This window comes from Papio anubis, chromosome 5 (genome assembly GCF_008728515.1).
Source record: "Papio anubis isolate 15944 chromosome 5, Panubis1.0, whole genome shotgun sequence".
In the NCBI taxonomy this organism is placed as follows: domain Eukaryota; kingdom Metazoa; phylum Chordata; class Mammalia; order Primates; family Cercopithecidae; genus Papio; species Papio anubis.
Window position 1 is genome coordinate 30504319 of NC_044980.1, and position 17018 is coordinate 30521336.

Below are 17018 nucleotides of genomic sequence, written 5' to 3' on the forward strand. Positions count from 1 at the left end.
AGAAATATGGGACTATGTAAAAAGACCAAATCTACATCTGATTGGTGTACCTAAAAGTGACAGGGAGAATGGAACCAAGTTGGAAAACACTCTTCAGGATACTATCCAGGAGAACTTCCCCAACCTAGCAAGGCAGGCTAGCATTCAAATTCAGGAAATACAGAGAATGCCACATAGGTACTCCTTGAGAAGAGCAACCCCAAGACACATAATTGTCAGATTCACCAAAGTTTAAATGAAGGAAAAAATGTTAAGAGCAGCCAGAGAGAAAGGTCGGGTTACCCACAAAGGGAAGCCCATCAGACTAACAGCAGATCTCTCAGCAGAAACTCTACAAGCCAGAAGAGAGTGGGGGCCAATATTCAACCTTCTTAAAGAAAAGAATTTTCAACGCAGAATTTCATATTCAGCCAAACTAAGCTTCATAAGTGAAGGAGAAATAAAATCCTTTACAAACAAGCAAATGCTGAGAGATTTTGTCACCACCAGGCCTGCCTTACAAGAGCTCCTGAAGGAAGCATGAAACATGGAAAGGAACAACCGGTACCAGCCACTACAAAAACATGCCAAATTGTAAAGACCATCAATGCTAGGAAGAAACTGCATCAACTAATGAGCAAAATAACCAGCTAATATCAAAATGACAGGATCAAATTCACATATAACGATATTAAACTTAAATGTAAATGGGCTAAATGCTCCAATTAAAAGACACAGACTGGCAAATTGGATAGAGTCAAGACCCATCAGTGTGCTGTATTCAGGAGATCCATCTCACATGCAGAGACACACATAGGCTCAAAATAAAGGGATGGAGGAAGATCTACCAAGCAAATGGAAAACAAAACAAAAAAAATAAAACCAGGGGTTACAATCCTAGTCTCTGATAAAACAAACTTTAAACCAACAAAGATCAAAAGAGACAAAGAAGGCCATTACATAATGGTAAAGGAATCAATTCAACAAGAAGAGCTAACTATGCTAAATGCACCCAATACAGGAGCACCCAGATTCATAAAGCAAGTCCTTAGAGACTTACAAAGAGACTTAGACTCCCACACAATAATAATGGGAGACTTTAACACCCCACTGTCAACATTCGACAGATCATCGAGACAGAAAGTAACAAGCATATCCAGGAATGGAACTCAACTCTACACTAAGCAGACCTAATAGACATCTACACAACTCTCCACCCCAAATCAACAGAATATACATTGTTCTCAGCACCATATCACACTTATTCCAAAATTGACCACATAGTTGGAAGTAAAGCACTCCTCAGCAAATGTAAAAGAACAGAAATTATAACAAACTGTCTCTCAGACCACAGTGAAATCAAACTAGAACTCAGGATTAAGGAACTCACTCAAAACTGCTCAACTATATGGAAACTGAACAACCTGCTCCTGAATGACTACTGGGTACATAACGAAATGAAGGCAGAAATAACGATGTTCTTTGAAACCAATGAGACAAAGACACAACATATCAGAATCTCTGGGACACATTTAAAACAGTGTGTAGAGGGAAATTTATAGCACTAAATGCCCACAAGAGAAAGCAGGAAAGATCTAAAATGGACACCCTAACATCACAATTAAAAGAACTAGAGAAGCAAGAGCAAACACATTCAAAAGCTAGCAGAAGGCAAGAAATAACTAAGATCAGAGCAGAACTGAAGGAGATAGAGACACAAAAAACCCTTCAAAAAATCAAATAATCCAGGAGCTGGTTTTTTGAAAAGATCAACAAAATTGATAGACCGCTAGCAAGACTAACAAAGAAGAAAAGAGAGAAGAATCAAATAGACACAAATGAAAAAGGGGATATCACCACCAATCCCACAGAAGTACAAACTCCCATCAGAGAAAACTATAAACACCTCTATGCAAATAAACTAGAAAATCTAGAGGAAATGGATAAATTCCTGGACACATACACACTCCCAAGACTAAACCAGGAAGAAGTTGAATCCCTAAATAGACCAATAACAGGCTCTGAAATTGAGGCAATAATTAATAGCCTACCAACCAAAAAAAGTCCAGGACCAGACAGATTCATAGCCAAATTCTATCAGAGGTACAAAGAGGAGCTGGTACTATTCCTTCTGAAACTATTCCAATCAGTTGAAAAAGAGGGAATCCTCCCTAACTCATTTTATGAGGCCAACATCATCCTGATACCAAAGCCTGGCAGAGACACAACAAAAAAAGAGAATTTTAGACCAATGTCCCTGATGAACATTGATGCAAAAATCCTCAGTAAAATACTGCCACACCAAATCCAGCAGCACATCAAAAAGCTTATCCACCATGATCAAGTGGGCTTCATCCCTGGGATGCAAGGCTGGTTCAACATATGCAAATCAATAAACATAATCCATCATATAAACAGAACCAAAGACAAAAACCACATGATTATCTCAATAGATACAGAAAAGGCCTTTGACAAAATTCAACAGCCCTTCACGCTAAAAACTCTCAATAAACTAGGTTTTGATGGGACGTATCTCAAAATAATAAGCGCTATTTATGACAGACCCACAGCCAATATCATACTGAATGGGCAAAAACTGGAAGCTTTCCCTTTGAAAACTGGCACAAGATAGGGATGCCCTCTCTCACCACTCCTATTCAACATAGTGTTGAAAGTTCTGGCCAGGGCAATCAGGCAAGAGAAAGAAATAAAGTGTATTCAATTAGGAAAAGAAGAAGTCAAATTGTCCCTGTTTGCAGATGACATGATTGTACATTTAGAAAACCCCATCGTCTCAGCCCAAAATCTCCTTAAGCTGATAAGCAACTTCAGCAAAGTCTCAGGATATATAATCAATGTGCAAAATTCACAAGCATTCCTCTACACCAATAACAGACAAACAGAGAGCCAAATCATGAATGAACTCCCATTCACAATATACCTAGGAATTCAATTTACAAGGGATGTGAAGGACCTCTTCAAGGAGAACTACAAACCACTGCTCAACGATATAAAAGAGGACGCAAACAAATGGAAGAACATTCCATGCTCATGGAGAGGAAGAATCAATATAGTGAAAATGACCATACTGCCCAGGTAATTTATAGATTCAATGCCATTCCCATCAAGTTACCAATGACTTTCTTCACAGAATTGGAAAAAACTGCTTTAACATTCATGTGGAACCAAAAAAGAGCCCACATTGCCAAGACAATCCTAAGCCAAAAGAACAAAGCTGGAGGCATCATGCTCTCTGACTTCAAACTATACTACAAGGCTACAGTAACCAAAACAGCATGGTACTGGTACCAAAACAGAGATATAGACCAATAGAACAGAACAGAGTCCTCAGAAATAATACCACACATCTACAACCATCTGATCTTTGATAAACCCAACAAAAACAAGAAATGGGGAAATGATTCCCTATTTAATAAATGGTGCTGGGAAAACTGGCTAGCAATATGTAGAAAGCTGAAACTGGATCCCTTCCTTTCCCCTTATACAAAAATTAATTCAAGATGGATTAAAGACTTAAATGTTAGACCTAAAACCGTAAAAACCCTAGAAGAAAACCTAGGCAATACCATTCAGGCCATAGGCATGGGCAAGGACTTCATGACTAAAACACCAAAAGCAATGGCAGCAAAAGCCAAAATTGACAAATGGGATCTAATTAAACTAAAGAGCTTCTGCACAGCAAAAGAAACTACCATCAGAGTGAACAGGCAACCTACAGAATGGGGAAAATTTTTACAATCTACCCATCTGACAAAGGGCTAATATCCAGAATCTAAAAAGAACTTAAACAAATTCACAAGAAAAAATCAAACAACTCCATCAAAAAGTGGGCAAAGGATATGAGCAGACACTTCTCAAAAGAAGACATTTATGCAGCCAACAGACACATGAAAAAATGTTCATCATCACTGGCCATCAGAGAAATGCAAATCAAAACCACAATGAGATACCATCTCACATCAATTAGAATGGCAATCATTAAAAAGTCAGGAAACAACAGGTGCTGGAGAGTATGTGGAGAAATAGGAGTGCTTTTACACTGTTGGTGGGAGTGTAAACAAGTTTAACCATTGTGGAAGACAGTGTGGCGATTCCTCAAGGATCTAGAACTAGAAATACCATTTGACCCAGCCATCTCATTACTGGGTATATACTCAAAGGATTATAAATAATGCTATAAATGTGCTATAAAGACCCATGCACATGTATGTTTATTGCAGCACTGTTCACAATAGCAAAGACTTGGAACCAACCCAAATGTCTATCAGTGATAGACTGAGTTAAGAAAATGTGGCACATATACACCATGGAATACTATGCAGCCATAAAAAAGGATGAGTTCATGTCCTTTGTAGCAACATGGACGAAGCTAGAAACCATCATTCTGAGCAAACTGTCACAAGGACAGGAAACCAAACACCACATGTTCTCACCTCGTAGGTAGGAATTGAACAATGAGAACACTTGGACACAGGGTGGGGAACATAACACACCAGGGCATGTTTTTGTGGGAGGGGAGTGGGGAGGGATAGCATTAGGAGATATACCTAATGTAAACGACGAGTTGATGGGTACAGCACACCAACATGGCACATGCATACATATGTAACAAACCTGCACATTGTGCACATGTACCCTAGAGCTTAAAGTATTAAAAAAAAGAAAACAATAGAATCATGATGAGTAACAATTTATGTAATCTTTGTGATGAGTTCAGGTCATGACCTGGTCCATAGTATGGGCTTAACAAATATCTGCTATTATCATTTTCCCAAATCCCAGCCAGACCAATTGCCAGATGATGAATCACATAAGAGAAGACTTTAAAGATAAAATCTTTACACCATTATAAAAATCAATTAAATCATTTCTACTGTAAAGGAAAATACTAATTTTGGGGGTCATAAGAGCCAACATGGTGTAATAGAAAAAGAACATGAGATATGAAGGCAGCCTGATCCCAGGTTTTGTCAGAAAAATATATTTTCTAGATTCCCTTTCTTTTTTTTTTTTTTTAAGATGGAGTCTCACTCTGTCTTCCAGGCTGGAGTGCGGTGGCATGATCTCAGTTCACTGCAACCTCCGCCTCCTGGGTTCAAGCGATTCTCCTGCCTCAGCCTCCCAAGTAGCTAGGCCTACAGGCAGGCACCACCACGCCCAGCTACTTTTTGTGTTTTGGGTAGAGACAGGGTTTTGCCATGTTGCCCAGGCTGGTCTCAAACTCCTGAGCTCAAGTGATCTACCAGCCTCTGCCTCCCAAAGTGCTGAGATTACAGGCGTGAGCCACCGTGCATGGCCCTATTTTCTAGATCCTTTTCAAGCCCATTTTGTAGATCAAGAAATAAGCTGGCCAACCAAAGTAAAATTCACTAATTCCATTTATAAATGTAGTCACCAAGAATTACTTGCAGCATGCTCTGGCATGTAGGTCATTTTTCCACCCCAGCTATCTCCACAGGGTCTGTACTAGGAATTGGCCCTTCCACCTACAGCAGTTTGTGTGGTAGGATATTCCTGACACCACAGAACTTCACATTCCTGGCTCTCAAATAACACAGAAAGACTTACTTCTACTGCCCTGAGACACATGAATCTGAATCCCCAGGGTGGAACAGTGGCAAGGTTTGGGTAAAGGTCAAAGTAGAGTGGGTTTTTCCCACTTCCCCCTGGGGCAATCATGTGGTGAGGGAGAAGCCCTGTTTCATTCCCATGAGCCTTCCTGGGCTTCTCCAGAGCAAGAAGGGGGTGGATTGATCCAATAAATGGTCCAATAGAAGGACAAAGCAATCCTGTAACTAGGACTACATGTGCTAAGGGCGATAAAGAAGACATAGCCAGACCTCAAGGGCAGTATGTGATGCCAGTGGGGGATGCAAGATGTAGCTAGTCACCTTGATCACTGGAGAGCAAAGGTCATGATCTGCCAGAACCACAGATGCCACTGAGGAAAGTAATAGATAAGAGATATTCTCTAGAGACCAGAGGGTCAGAGGGCATTCTCAGGACCATCCTTGGCTCCAAAAGCCCCCAAATTTGTCACTGACAAAGGCCATGTGGCTACCTCTCCTTCATACAGGCAGATGTCATCTTGGACTGGATCAGGAGCAAAGCAGGAGGAGAAAGAAACCAGAAAGACTGAGATTTATCCAAAAGAGACCGTATTACTGAATCAGGAAGACTTTATTGGGATTTCACTAAATTACTGAGTCGATATTCAACTGTACTGAGCTTCTAATCCTCAATGGGACTAGAGCTTGAGGGAAAAGCTATAAACAAAAATAATTATAAGGAAGCTGCATCTTTCCTTGCACATTTGAGTGCAGTGTGAGAAAATATGTGACCCTGCAACTTAAGGGAAGGAGTGTTTCTATTTTTGCTGACTTTATGACTTTTATTATCCCAGGCACATACTCAAGGCCTCTTCTGATTTTCTCCCACACTGAGCCTTGAAACCATGCCATGTCCTCATGTTGGTTGCTAAATCATTTTTCTCCCATCAGTAGTCTAAACTTCTCCAAGAAGTCTTCCTAAACCATCAAAGAGCTTACACATTCCCCAATTCGGTCTTTTCCAACTTACAAGTTCCTTCTATGCTATTCTCCAGCTTTTTACTTACCTTGTGAATCCTAATACCTAACAACAGTAAAGTGTCTAATTTCTGCTTTTTTTCTATGTATTTTATTCCAATGTAAATGGCAAGTTTATAGAAGAAAGAGTTTAGATGCTTTTATTCATTGCTTTATGCAACTCGTCAGACCGGTAAGTGTTTTTAATGGCCGTGGTTGACAGAGTTAAATTATTTTATTATGAAATAATGTTTCTGTGAAATGGAGCATTTCTCTTTAGTTGCTGCAACAGGAGGATACTTGAAATATAGTTCAGTAAAATCTTGCAGCTTTTTCACTATTAACAGATGACTTCTGACCCAGCACCCAATGTATTTATGATAGTCATTGAATTCAGTGTACTTACAATTGGTCCATTTTTGTCAACAAATCCAATACAAGTTGGTTTTACTATTGTATTGAGGTTGAATTTGTTATTAAATTTTTTCAAGTCTGAGGCAATAACTTGAATTACTTCCTCAGATTGTTCAGATTAGACCATGTGTCTAATGTTTAGTAGTAATTGATAAATTACCTGGCAATTTCAGGAATGTATATTTTTGATCTACAGAATTATCCTAAAGTCAAGAAAGAGGATAGAGGACACTAAGATTTATTGAGTATCTGCTATGTGCCAGAAACCTTCACTGATCGTTGATATCTTATCCAATTTAATTTTTAGAAGATTCATTTATTCATTCATTCATTCATTCCTTGCTTTGATTGACTCTTAGTATCTATAAAGTGCCTGTATATCAGGCTCTGAGGATACAGAAGTGACCTAGACGGGTTTGGTGCCTTCCTTTATGAACTTGCAATCTAGCTAGGAAAACAGCTGTAAAACACATCATCAACGACAATAGAATGTGCTGATGGCTAAGTGGGGAATGAATTGATTGCATATAGGAGGAGAATCTAACTTAGACCAGCAGCTTAAGGAAGGCTTCCCCGAGGTGATAAAGATTAAGCAGACCGGGCACAGGAGTTGGCTTAACCAGGTGAGGATGTTAAAAGGGCTTGATGTCAAGGGAACCACATGTGGGAAGGCCTAGCTACAAAAGAGCTAGTTAGTGATGTTATCTTCAAAAAGCTGAAAGAAGTAGGGTATGACTGGAACCAGGAGAATTAAGGGGAGAATGATGGCTGATGAAGCCAAAGAGAGGAGGAGAGCAGAGGAGGGCTTTGGAGGCCATGTGAAGGGGTGGGGATGAGGGCTTTATCCCAAGACTAAAGAGGACACTGCAGGATTTAATTAGAGGAGAGTGGCATCTTCAGAGTTGGTGTTGTTCTTAAGTTGATCTAGTTACAGAAAGGAAAATCTAAAGAAAGCAAGCCTGGGTGTGTGTTTGGAGGGCCTCCTTGCAATAGACCAATGAGAAAAGGCAATAGCATGGACCAGGGTGACAGCAGTGAAAATGGGAAAAGTTAGGTGAATCAAGATATACATAAGAGGTAGAATTGACTAGAGTTGGTGGCTTAATGAATGTGGGGATAGTGGCAGAGGGGATGGCCTAGGATGACTCCCTGGTGGCTTTCACAAAGATGAGAGGAGGAAAATGATTTGGAGAGAAGGTGATGAGGTCGATATGGATGTGCTGAGTGTAAGTTGTCTAAGAGACTTGCCTAAGAGGTGACTATATTCTCTCCAGATCTCAAGAAAATGCTCTTCCCTGGGGTAACAGATAGATTTGGGCACTCATGGTACAGAGATAGCAATTGAATCCATGAAAATAGATAGAGGATCTTATGTGGGAAGAGCATGTGAAAGGAGGGAAACAAGGACCAAAGACACAGGCCTACAGGATACCAGCATTTAAGGGGCAGATAGAGGAGGCAAAGTTAATCATTTCCAGTTCTATAGTAGGACTGAATGGAGACTAAGATCACTTAATTTATTTCACTGATTAATAGGAAAGTCAGAATTCAGATCCAAATCCCACCACTTTCCCAAAATCCACCTTTGGATACTTGGTGTTTATCAATTCAAGAGTAATTTATTGAAGGTTTTCTCCGAGGTAGGCCCTCTACTAAGCATCTTACATTTGTTATTTTATTTATTGTCAGAGAAACTTACTTGTAAATTAAGTATTATTATTATTCCCATCATGTGGATGAGGAAATGAAGACCTGGAGAGGTTAACTAAGTTCCCCAAGGTTATGTGACACGTACGTAGCATAAATTTACACTCACCTCTTTCCCTGCCTATGTCCATGCTTATAACTATTATGATTGTACTAGCTAAGGCAGTGGCTCTCAAACCTGAGCACTTGTCAGAACTACCTACAGGGCTTCTTAAAACACAGCACTGGTGGGCATCCCCTGAGTTTCTGATTCTGGAAGTTTGCATTTCTAACTAGTTCCCAGGTAATGCCAATGCGGCTGGTCCAGGGACCGCACTTTGAGAACCACTGAGTTAGGGTCAAGGCAGAACTACAAAAACAACAACAAAACTTCAAAAATATAATGGCTGAAGTGCAATGCCTTTCTTTCCTCTTTCACATGACAGGCTGGTTGGATATGAGGTTATTCTAGAACCTGGGGTTCCTTCCACTTTGTGGCTTGCCATTCCCTTGGACACTGTCCTCCTCAGCCTGGTGGAAACCAGGTCACTACCTCACTTACATCACAACCTGTGGAAAAAAGAAAAAAAGAAGACTAGAGCAAGCCAATTCCTGCTAAACCAGGAACACTGAAGTTGCACCCTTTACATTCACACATATTACAATGTGAAAACTGAATCACAGGGCTGAACAGCCACACACCCAGCCGACCCACAGCTGGGAACCTGCCACAATCCTATGCTGCCATCATCAGCTTTTTAATTGGTAAAATAATCATCAGATATAAGTTAGTTAACTCATGCCAAATTATTAACATTCAAATACAGCATAAAACGTGTCACATGGAATTTTATTAAAATATACTTTTGATTTACCTAATTCTATAATCTCTAAAACAGAAACAACTCTAATCCCTGCCACGTACTTCAAGCAAGGTTCAATTTCCACCTGATATAAACTCTACCCAACAAGCTTTTCCCAGCCTTCACAACACTAAGTCTATTTATTAGCATTACGTATACATGCATTATATATAAAGATGTATGTATACATGCAGACATCTATACATATACATAGATATTGATGCAGTTAAGCCTCAATTTGTCATAACTTGATTTCTTGTGCTAATTTAAAGTAACATTCTACATATTTAACACAAAGATGTTCTCTCTCTCTGTTGTAATTCCTGTTTCTCTCCCTCAATCCCAGTCAGACAGCATCTTTTCAACACCACTGTTCTGTAATTGTCTTGTAACGTCTCAGGTTAGCAACCATAACATTTCTTAAAGAGCAACATTACATTTGCACTACACCCTACAAGTATATTAGCCAAACTTCAATTTTCCATTTTAGCCAAACATCACTTCATACCTTTCCTAAGCCCATGTAAGGCTGCTGTAGGTACTTTCCTATGTGTGTCATCTAGGCAAACTTCTGTTTGGATTGTTTTTGCTGGGGGAGAGGGGATTATTTTATTTAGTTTTTATTTTAGATTCAGAGGGTACTTGTTATGTATTACATGTGTAATGGTGGGTGTTGGGTTTCTAGTGTACCCATCACCCCAGTATTGGACATTGTACCCAGTAGGTGATTTTTCAGCCGTCACTCCCCTTCCTCCCAACTTTTGGAGTCCCCAAGGTCTGTTTTCCCATCATTATGTCCATATGTACTTTTTGTTTAGCTTCCACTTACAAGTAAGAACATGTGGTATTTGATTTTCTGTGTCTGTGTTAGTTCCCTTAGGATAATGGTCTCCAGCTCCATCCGTGTTACTGCAAAGGACATGATTTCTTTGTTTTTTACAGCTTTGTAGTATTCTGGGGTGTATATGTACCATATTTTCTTTATCCAGTCAACTGTTGGTGGACACGTAGGTTGGTTCCATGCCTTTGCTATTGTGAATGGTGTTATGATAAACATATGAATGCAGGTGTCATTCTGATAGAATGATTTCTTTTCCTTTGGATAGATTACAGAATGATTTACTAAATTGCTGGGTCAAAGGGTAATTCTAATTTTAGTTCTCTGAAAAATCTCCATACTGTTTTCCCTAGAAATTGAACTAATTTATCTTCCCACCAACAGTGTATGAGCGCTCCCTTTTCTCCACACCCTCGCCAGCATTGTTTGGACTGTTTAGTGTCTCAACAATGCATATGCTTCGGAGATTCCACTTAGTCACTGACTCAGATGGTGACTCGGGGACACACAGGAAATGGGAATAGGGCAGCAGTAGCTGGCTTCACAGGCCACTAAACATCTTTGTTATGCCTTTGAATCTGATGTAAAGTCAAGTTGGAAGTAGGCACATTTAGCATGTAAAAACATGCTGTGTCCCCAGGAAAGCACAACACCCAGCTGGCAAAGATGCTGCCATGATTTTGGTCCCACCCACCATGGAGCTACGTCTACAACCAAAAATCCCTGTGTTTATTTGCCAACACGCTGCATTAAAAAAAAAAAATTAACACAGTGGCTCACACCTGCAATCCTGGCACTTTGGGAGGCCCAAGGCAGACAGATCACTTGAGGTCAGGAGTTTGAGACCACCCTGGCCAACATGGTAAAACTGTGTCTCTACTAAAAATACACACAAAAAATTAGCCAGGTGTGGTGGGGGGATGGGGGGTGCCTGTAATCCCAGCTATACGGCAGGCTGAGCCAGGAGAATCACTTGAACCTGGAAGGCAGTGGTTGCAGTGAGCCGAGATCGTGCCGCCGCCCTCCAGCCTGGGCAACAGAGTGAGACGCCATCTCTAAATTAATTAATTAATTAATTAATTAATTTTATAAATCAACAGAGGAAGCGGACAAAGACCAAGAGCTCCCTCTGGCACAAAATGCTGCAGGTACAGTAGTAAAAAGTCATACCAGCCACAGGTGAGATGTGACTTTCTGAGGCAAGTGGATAATTTTTACTTGATGGTGAATCGTTAAAAGTGAACCAGATGATTAAACTTAATGGAACAGCCACATTAAACTGAAATTAGTGAAAACATGCCTCGGGCAGCCTACAACCTTTTATTTGTTGTTGTTTAACGTCTGTCTTTTACAGTGACCATGATGAATGACATCACAAAAGAAAAAATCCAATTAAAATCTAAGTGCTCAATAAACCCCTCATGTCTGGCTGTCACCACCACTTTCGCAGGCACTGATGTCTTAGGTTTCCTTTTTTTCCCAAGAAAAGAACTGGCCCCAGGGGAGTTTGATGGCAGAGGAGGAGAGTGGGGGGGAAAAGCAGAGGCTTTGGGAGGCTTCTGCTCCGTGGACTCTGTCAGACCCAGAAAATGCACTTTGGAGGGAGGAAGCGGAAGGGTGTTAAATTGCTTTATTACCAGACAATGCGAAGAGAAGAGATGCATTTTCCCACTAGTTTTCAAATATTGATAAATCAGAATTGTGATCTGCAAAGCAATCCTTGCTCACACTCTTCTTTAACCTCTCCTCTGCCCTTTAACATTGTTTCAGGTGTTTGTTCTATAAGTCATCGAAATGGTCTCGCCTGACAGCTAAAAATAAGTTTCTGATTACTTTTACCTGAATAAATCTTGTGCCCAGATGTGGAATTCACCTACTAAGTGTGCAACAATTACATACTGAAACCGATGGAAGAACTGGTGGAGGAGAGTGTATAATCTAGTGGAATGTAGAATACGATAAATCACATGTAAAGATAGCAATTGTCCCCCACTGCCCAGTTAAAGAATACTGGCTTTTGATCACAGATTTTGCCTTAGAGATACCATGTGTCTGTAAAATTGGGTTTTCAAAGTCTTCAAAACAAACTTCTCAAAGTCAAAATAGGAGAAAAAACAAGCTGATTATAAACTAAGAGTTAATAGCGGTAGCACTGGCTTAAATTTGGGAGGCACTTTGTAATTTATAAGACCCATATTATGCTTTTATTGCATGTTTACATGGTGGTTAATGTACTATTTGCATGTGGTCTTCAATTAGATCTTCACAACAGCCTCGCCGTGTAGCTCTTATTATCCTCATTTTGCAGATAAGAATCCTGGCTGAGGGAGGTTAATTGACTCTGCTGTGGTCTTACACTTGCTGAGTGAAAAAGAATGAACATGGCTCATGCCTAGGACCGTGCCCCCGACACTGTGCCAGGCTGCTGACCACAGCTGCCCTAGAGCAAGGATCCGCCAAGTGGTGACATTGGTTTCCTTACTCATGGGTTAATGAAATAGCTTTTTAAGAGCCTCTTCAGTCATTCGAATTTGACGATGGAGAGTTAAACTTTCCCCAGTGGCTCTTTGTGTGTCATGATGGTTTCAGCGTTTCCTTAGCATATCCCATCACTCAAATCATGGGATGCTCTTGTTTTACATTTCTGATTGCATTTATCTCACTCCTAAGCAATTTCCTCCCCATTCGAATTTATCTTCCAATATTTCTGCCAAATTGCTTTCAAGGCTACTAATTATATGAATAATATTCTCTTCCCTAAACACCACGATTAACTAGCTTTAGCTGTGTTACATTAAACACAGTTTCCCTACCTCTAAAAATGAGGAAGTTGCACCAAATAATCTATAAGGCCTCTTCCTGCGCTCCAGAGTTAATCTTCAGATTCTTTTCCCATGAGCTGTATGATTTTGGAAACACAGCACGCACCGGATTCTCGGTTTTCTTGACTCTACAGTGCTGGATTTTTAAATTAGTTCATGTTTCCCAAAGTATCTTTTTTGGAAAACTGGTATGGGGAATATCCATATAAGTTATACCCAAAAAGGATTCTTTCAACAAGAAAGGGTAAACTAGATTACACAGAATCGAATATAGTTTCAAACTGCAGACACTCAGAGCCTCTGACATGTTAACAGTGACTCTAAAAAAGAGACCGTATATAAAGTATTTCTTCCCCTCAGCACTTCCTGGAAATGACATTCCACGGAATACACTTTTAGACTACGTTAGATGATTTTTAAAGTCTCTTTTTGCCCTAAGAGTCTATTTTCAAATGTGTAATGCTTCTCCGAGGCTTTTGTACAGTATTAATCAACAGGAGAAAGACTTGGCGTAGCTGTTGTTGCTGTTGTTGTAGCATAGCCCGTACTCTGGTTAGGCAGAGTTGAAACAAGATAGAGAGTAGCAGCCTTCCCACTAAGACTAACTTCTCTATATACTGTGGATGCTTAAAACTCTGGGAGTTTATAAATAGTCCTCCTCAATAAAAAGCACTTTTTGAAAATTTGCAAATAGGGTTAAATTATCTGAAAACCTACAGACTGAATTTTTTTACATATATATATGTGTGTGTGTATGTATGTATATGTATATGTGTGTGTATATATATGTCCTACAGACCTATAGTTAGGTCTAGGTACCATCTAAAGGTATCATCTAACCTTTTGCTGGGTGGGAAAAAGGGAATTTAGGAAACAATTGGAAATCAGCACTGTGGATATAATCTCTGGGAAAGGAAAAATGGATAAGAATCCTACTTATCCAAGTTAGGATTCTCATCTTCTATTTCCGTGGTATCCTTAGTATTCATTTAATTCCGCCTTTTACCCAAATCCATTTCACCGACAGTTAGTCATCAGAATCTCTGCTTGATTACCTTTAGGAGCAGGGAACTCACTACTCATAAGACTATTTCAATTTTAGGTTGGCTCAAATTACTAGAAGGTCCTTTCCTATCTTATACTAAAGTCTAAACGTGAAATGTTACTGTTCCAAGTGACCTGTAAATTATCTAGTCAGGTGATTTTCAAGGTATTGCCCGTGGCAGCACTTAGGATATTTCTCAAATGCTTTGAGTTGAATTTCATAAATAAATAAATAAACATCACATCTTCCCAGAAAAAAATGATTACAATCTCCATCACTAAAGACTCAAGGGAGTTGCCAAGCTTCCCTAAATTCACGAAGATAATAAATGTAAGGTAGAAATAGAATATACCCAAGTCTCTCTGATTCAAAAATCAAAGTCCTTTTCTCAACAGGATATTGCTTCTCTAATATGTTTGTGTACATGCAAGTGAGGACAAGAGTGTATTAGCGGAATGTGAAAGCTATAGTGAAAAATAGGAAAATCTTGAAGAGTTTCATTCCGGCCACCCTAATATGTCCTTGGCCACCTTGCTATTGCTCTTGCCTTTTGTTTTCCCTTCTTCAAAATAAAGATTACTAAATTTTCTCCCAAACTCTGTTCCAGATCTGAAAAATTCTATGATTATAAAGAAACATGTGCATTAATGCATGGTATTTACCATTGAGAGGTTATGTAAATAGTAAAAACAAAACAAAACAAAACAAAAAAACCTGTACACCTTAGAAAGGATTGAATAAAAGTTAACATAGCATGCACCAAAAAGACAAAAACAGTTTAGAACCACATGCTTGACTTTTACTTTCTTTAATTTTTTTTTTTCTACACTAGTTACATTCAGACCAGGATAGAGGAGATGGATCACTTAAATATATCCTTTCAGGAGATGGAGCAGGAGATCTCTTCATTATTAATGAAAACACAGGCGACATACAGGCCACCAAGAGGCTGGACAGGGAAGAAAAACCTGTTTACATCCTTCGAGCTCAAGCTATAAACAGAAGGACAGGGAGACCCGTGGAGCCCGAGTCTGAATTCATCATCAAGATCCATGACATCAACGACAATGAACCAATATTCACCAAGGAGGTTTACACAGCCACTGTCCCCGAAATGTCTGATGTCGGTGAGTGAGACGTGACTTCAGCCAAAAACTGGCTCTCCCCTGGTGCATCCACTGAGTAAGGAATCCCATGAGCTCAAAGTACTGAACTGCATGAATTTAGATGCTAACTTCTTCAATCCATGTGTGCATATGTTTCCTAATATTACTCTAGTCTCATTTTGTTATTATTTTTACAACCACATTTCCTCTAAAGAGGGTCTGAAAAGTGGCAGGGTGGGAGTGGGAGGTCGAAAGAGAGACCTTCTCCTTTCTCTCCCACCCCTGAATGCCCATTCTCTTTCTTGGGCTGAAAGACAGCAACCTTCTCCACTTCTCTTAGCCTACATGGGTGTTAGGGTCCAAGTAACAATCTCCCAAATAGAAAATAAAAACTTAAATTTACAATCCAGTCTAAAAAGTAGTGATAATTGATTTAAGTAACTAGTAACTCTATATTTGGGAAGGAAATTCAGAGAACATTTTTTTAATCCATAAATAATAGACACGTTATGTCTAGGGAGTGGATCCTTTGCTACATGGTGGAAATGAAAAGACTTTCATAACATACATAGAGTGAATTAATATTTTATACACAATTCTACTACTTGTTTCAAATAGTGGATTTAATTTGTTTAAATTGAGAGAAGTAAATAGGATTTAAATTAAGAAAAAGAATTCTACTGACATCACTCTTAGCCACATTGAAATACTTCATGGGAGACAGTGACAAATTTTAAACTACTTATATAAAGTGTTATTTTTATTTTCACTCTGTCAAATTCAAAAGGGCTGAAATTACATAATAACTTTATTATGATTCTGTCAGTTAGATATCAGAGACATTGTAGTTCACAGACCCAAGACATAGAAAATAACCAATCCATGGAAATCATTGTAAAACATCTACATTTTTCTTATGAAGAAATTGCTTCTCTCATTATTTAAAGCCACTTTGTTTTGTTACAAAAATTGCAAGCCTCACAAAGCAAAGAGGGAGATGATTGGATTTTTTTTCTTCTTCTTCTTTTTCACTGGTTATAACAGCAATAGAATGGCATTCTTTAAATTTGTTAGGAAAAGTTTCTCCTCTATGTGGTAAAAGGCAGAAGAATTCATGAAGAATAGTCTCTTCATCAGCACTACTCAGGGCAACTGTAACCAGATATGCAGGTATTGCACTGCACAATTCTAGGGGGTGCCATTCACTTTTGAAGCCATTATAGAATTAAATTTGTATTATGAACATTTAGGGGTAGTTGACAGTAATATGTCTTGAGAAAAATAAAAAGGCTTTTATCAGTTTGCACACAGACACAGTTATGTTGATATTCATCATCCTTAATTGATATCTCATTATTGTGATTATAGAAAGGCATCTTCAAGAAATTCCATAAAGTCAGTGGGACAACAGCATGGGAACAAAAATGGACTTTAGTATCAAACAGAACTGCATTTGAAACTATCTCCACTAAGAACCAGCAGTGTAGCCTTGGGCAAGTTATTTGATTTCTCTGATCCTCCAGTTCTGTATCTTGAAAAAATAAATAATAAATGTCAACTCCTAAGGGCTATCATGAGGATTAGATGAGAAAACAGGTGCAGAGCCCCTAGTACAATATCTGGCAATGAATAGACATTTAAAATGTCCAGATATCATATTCTAAAAGCAATCAAATTT

General features: G+C 39.1%; 1 protein-coding gene across 2 annotated transcripts in view; it reads left to right on the forward strand.

The window, feature by feature from the left end:
- CDH6 (cadherin 6) overlaps window positions 1-17018 on the forward strand; it is a 140651-nt gene that overhangs the window by 89908 nt on the left and 33725 nt on the right. For both annotated transcript variants that reach the window (XM_003899539.5, XM_017959464.3), the window contains exon 3: window positions 15067-15361. In XM_003899539.5, coding sequence (XP_003899588.3) covers window positions 15067-15361 — 295 coding nt within the window. The remainder of the gene's footprint in view (window positions 1-15066; window positions 15362-17018) is intronic.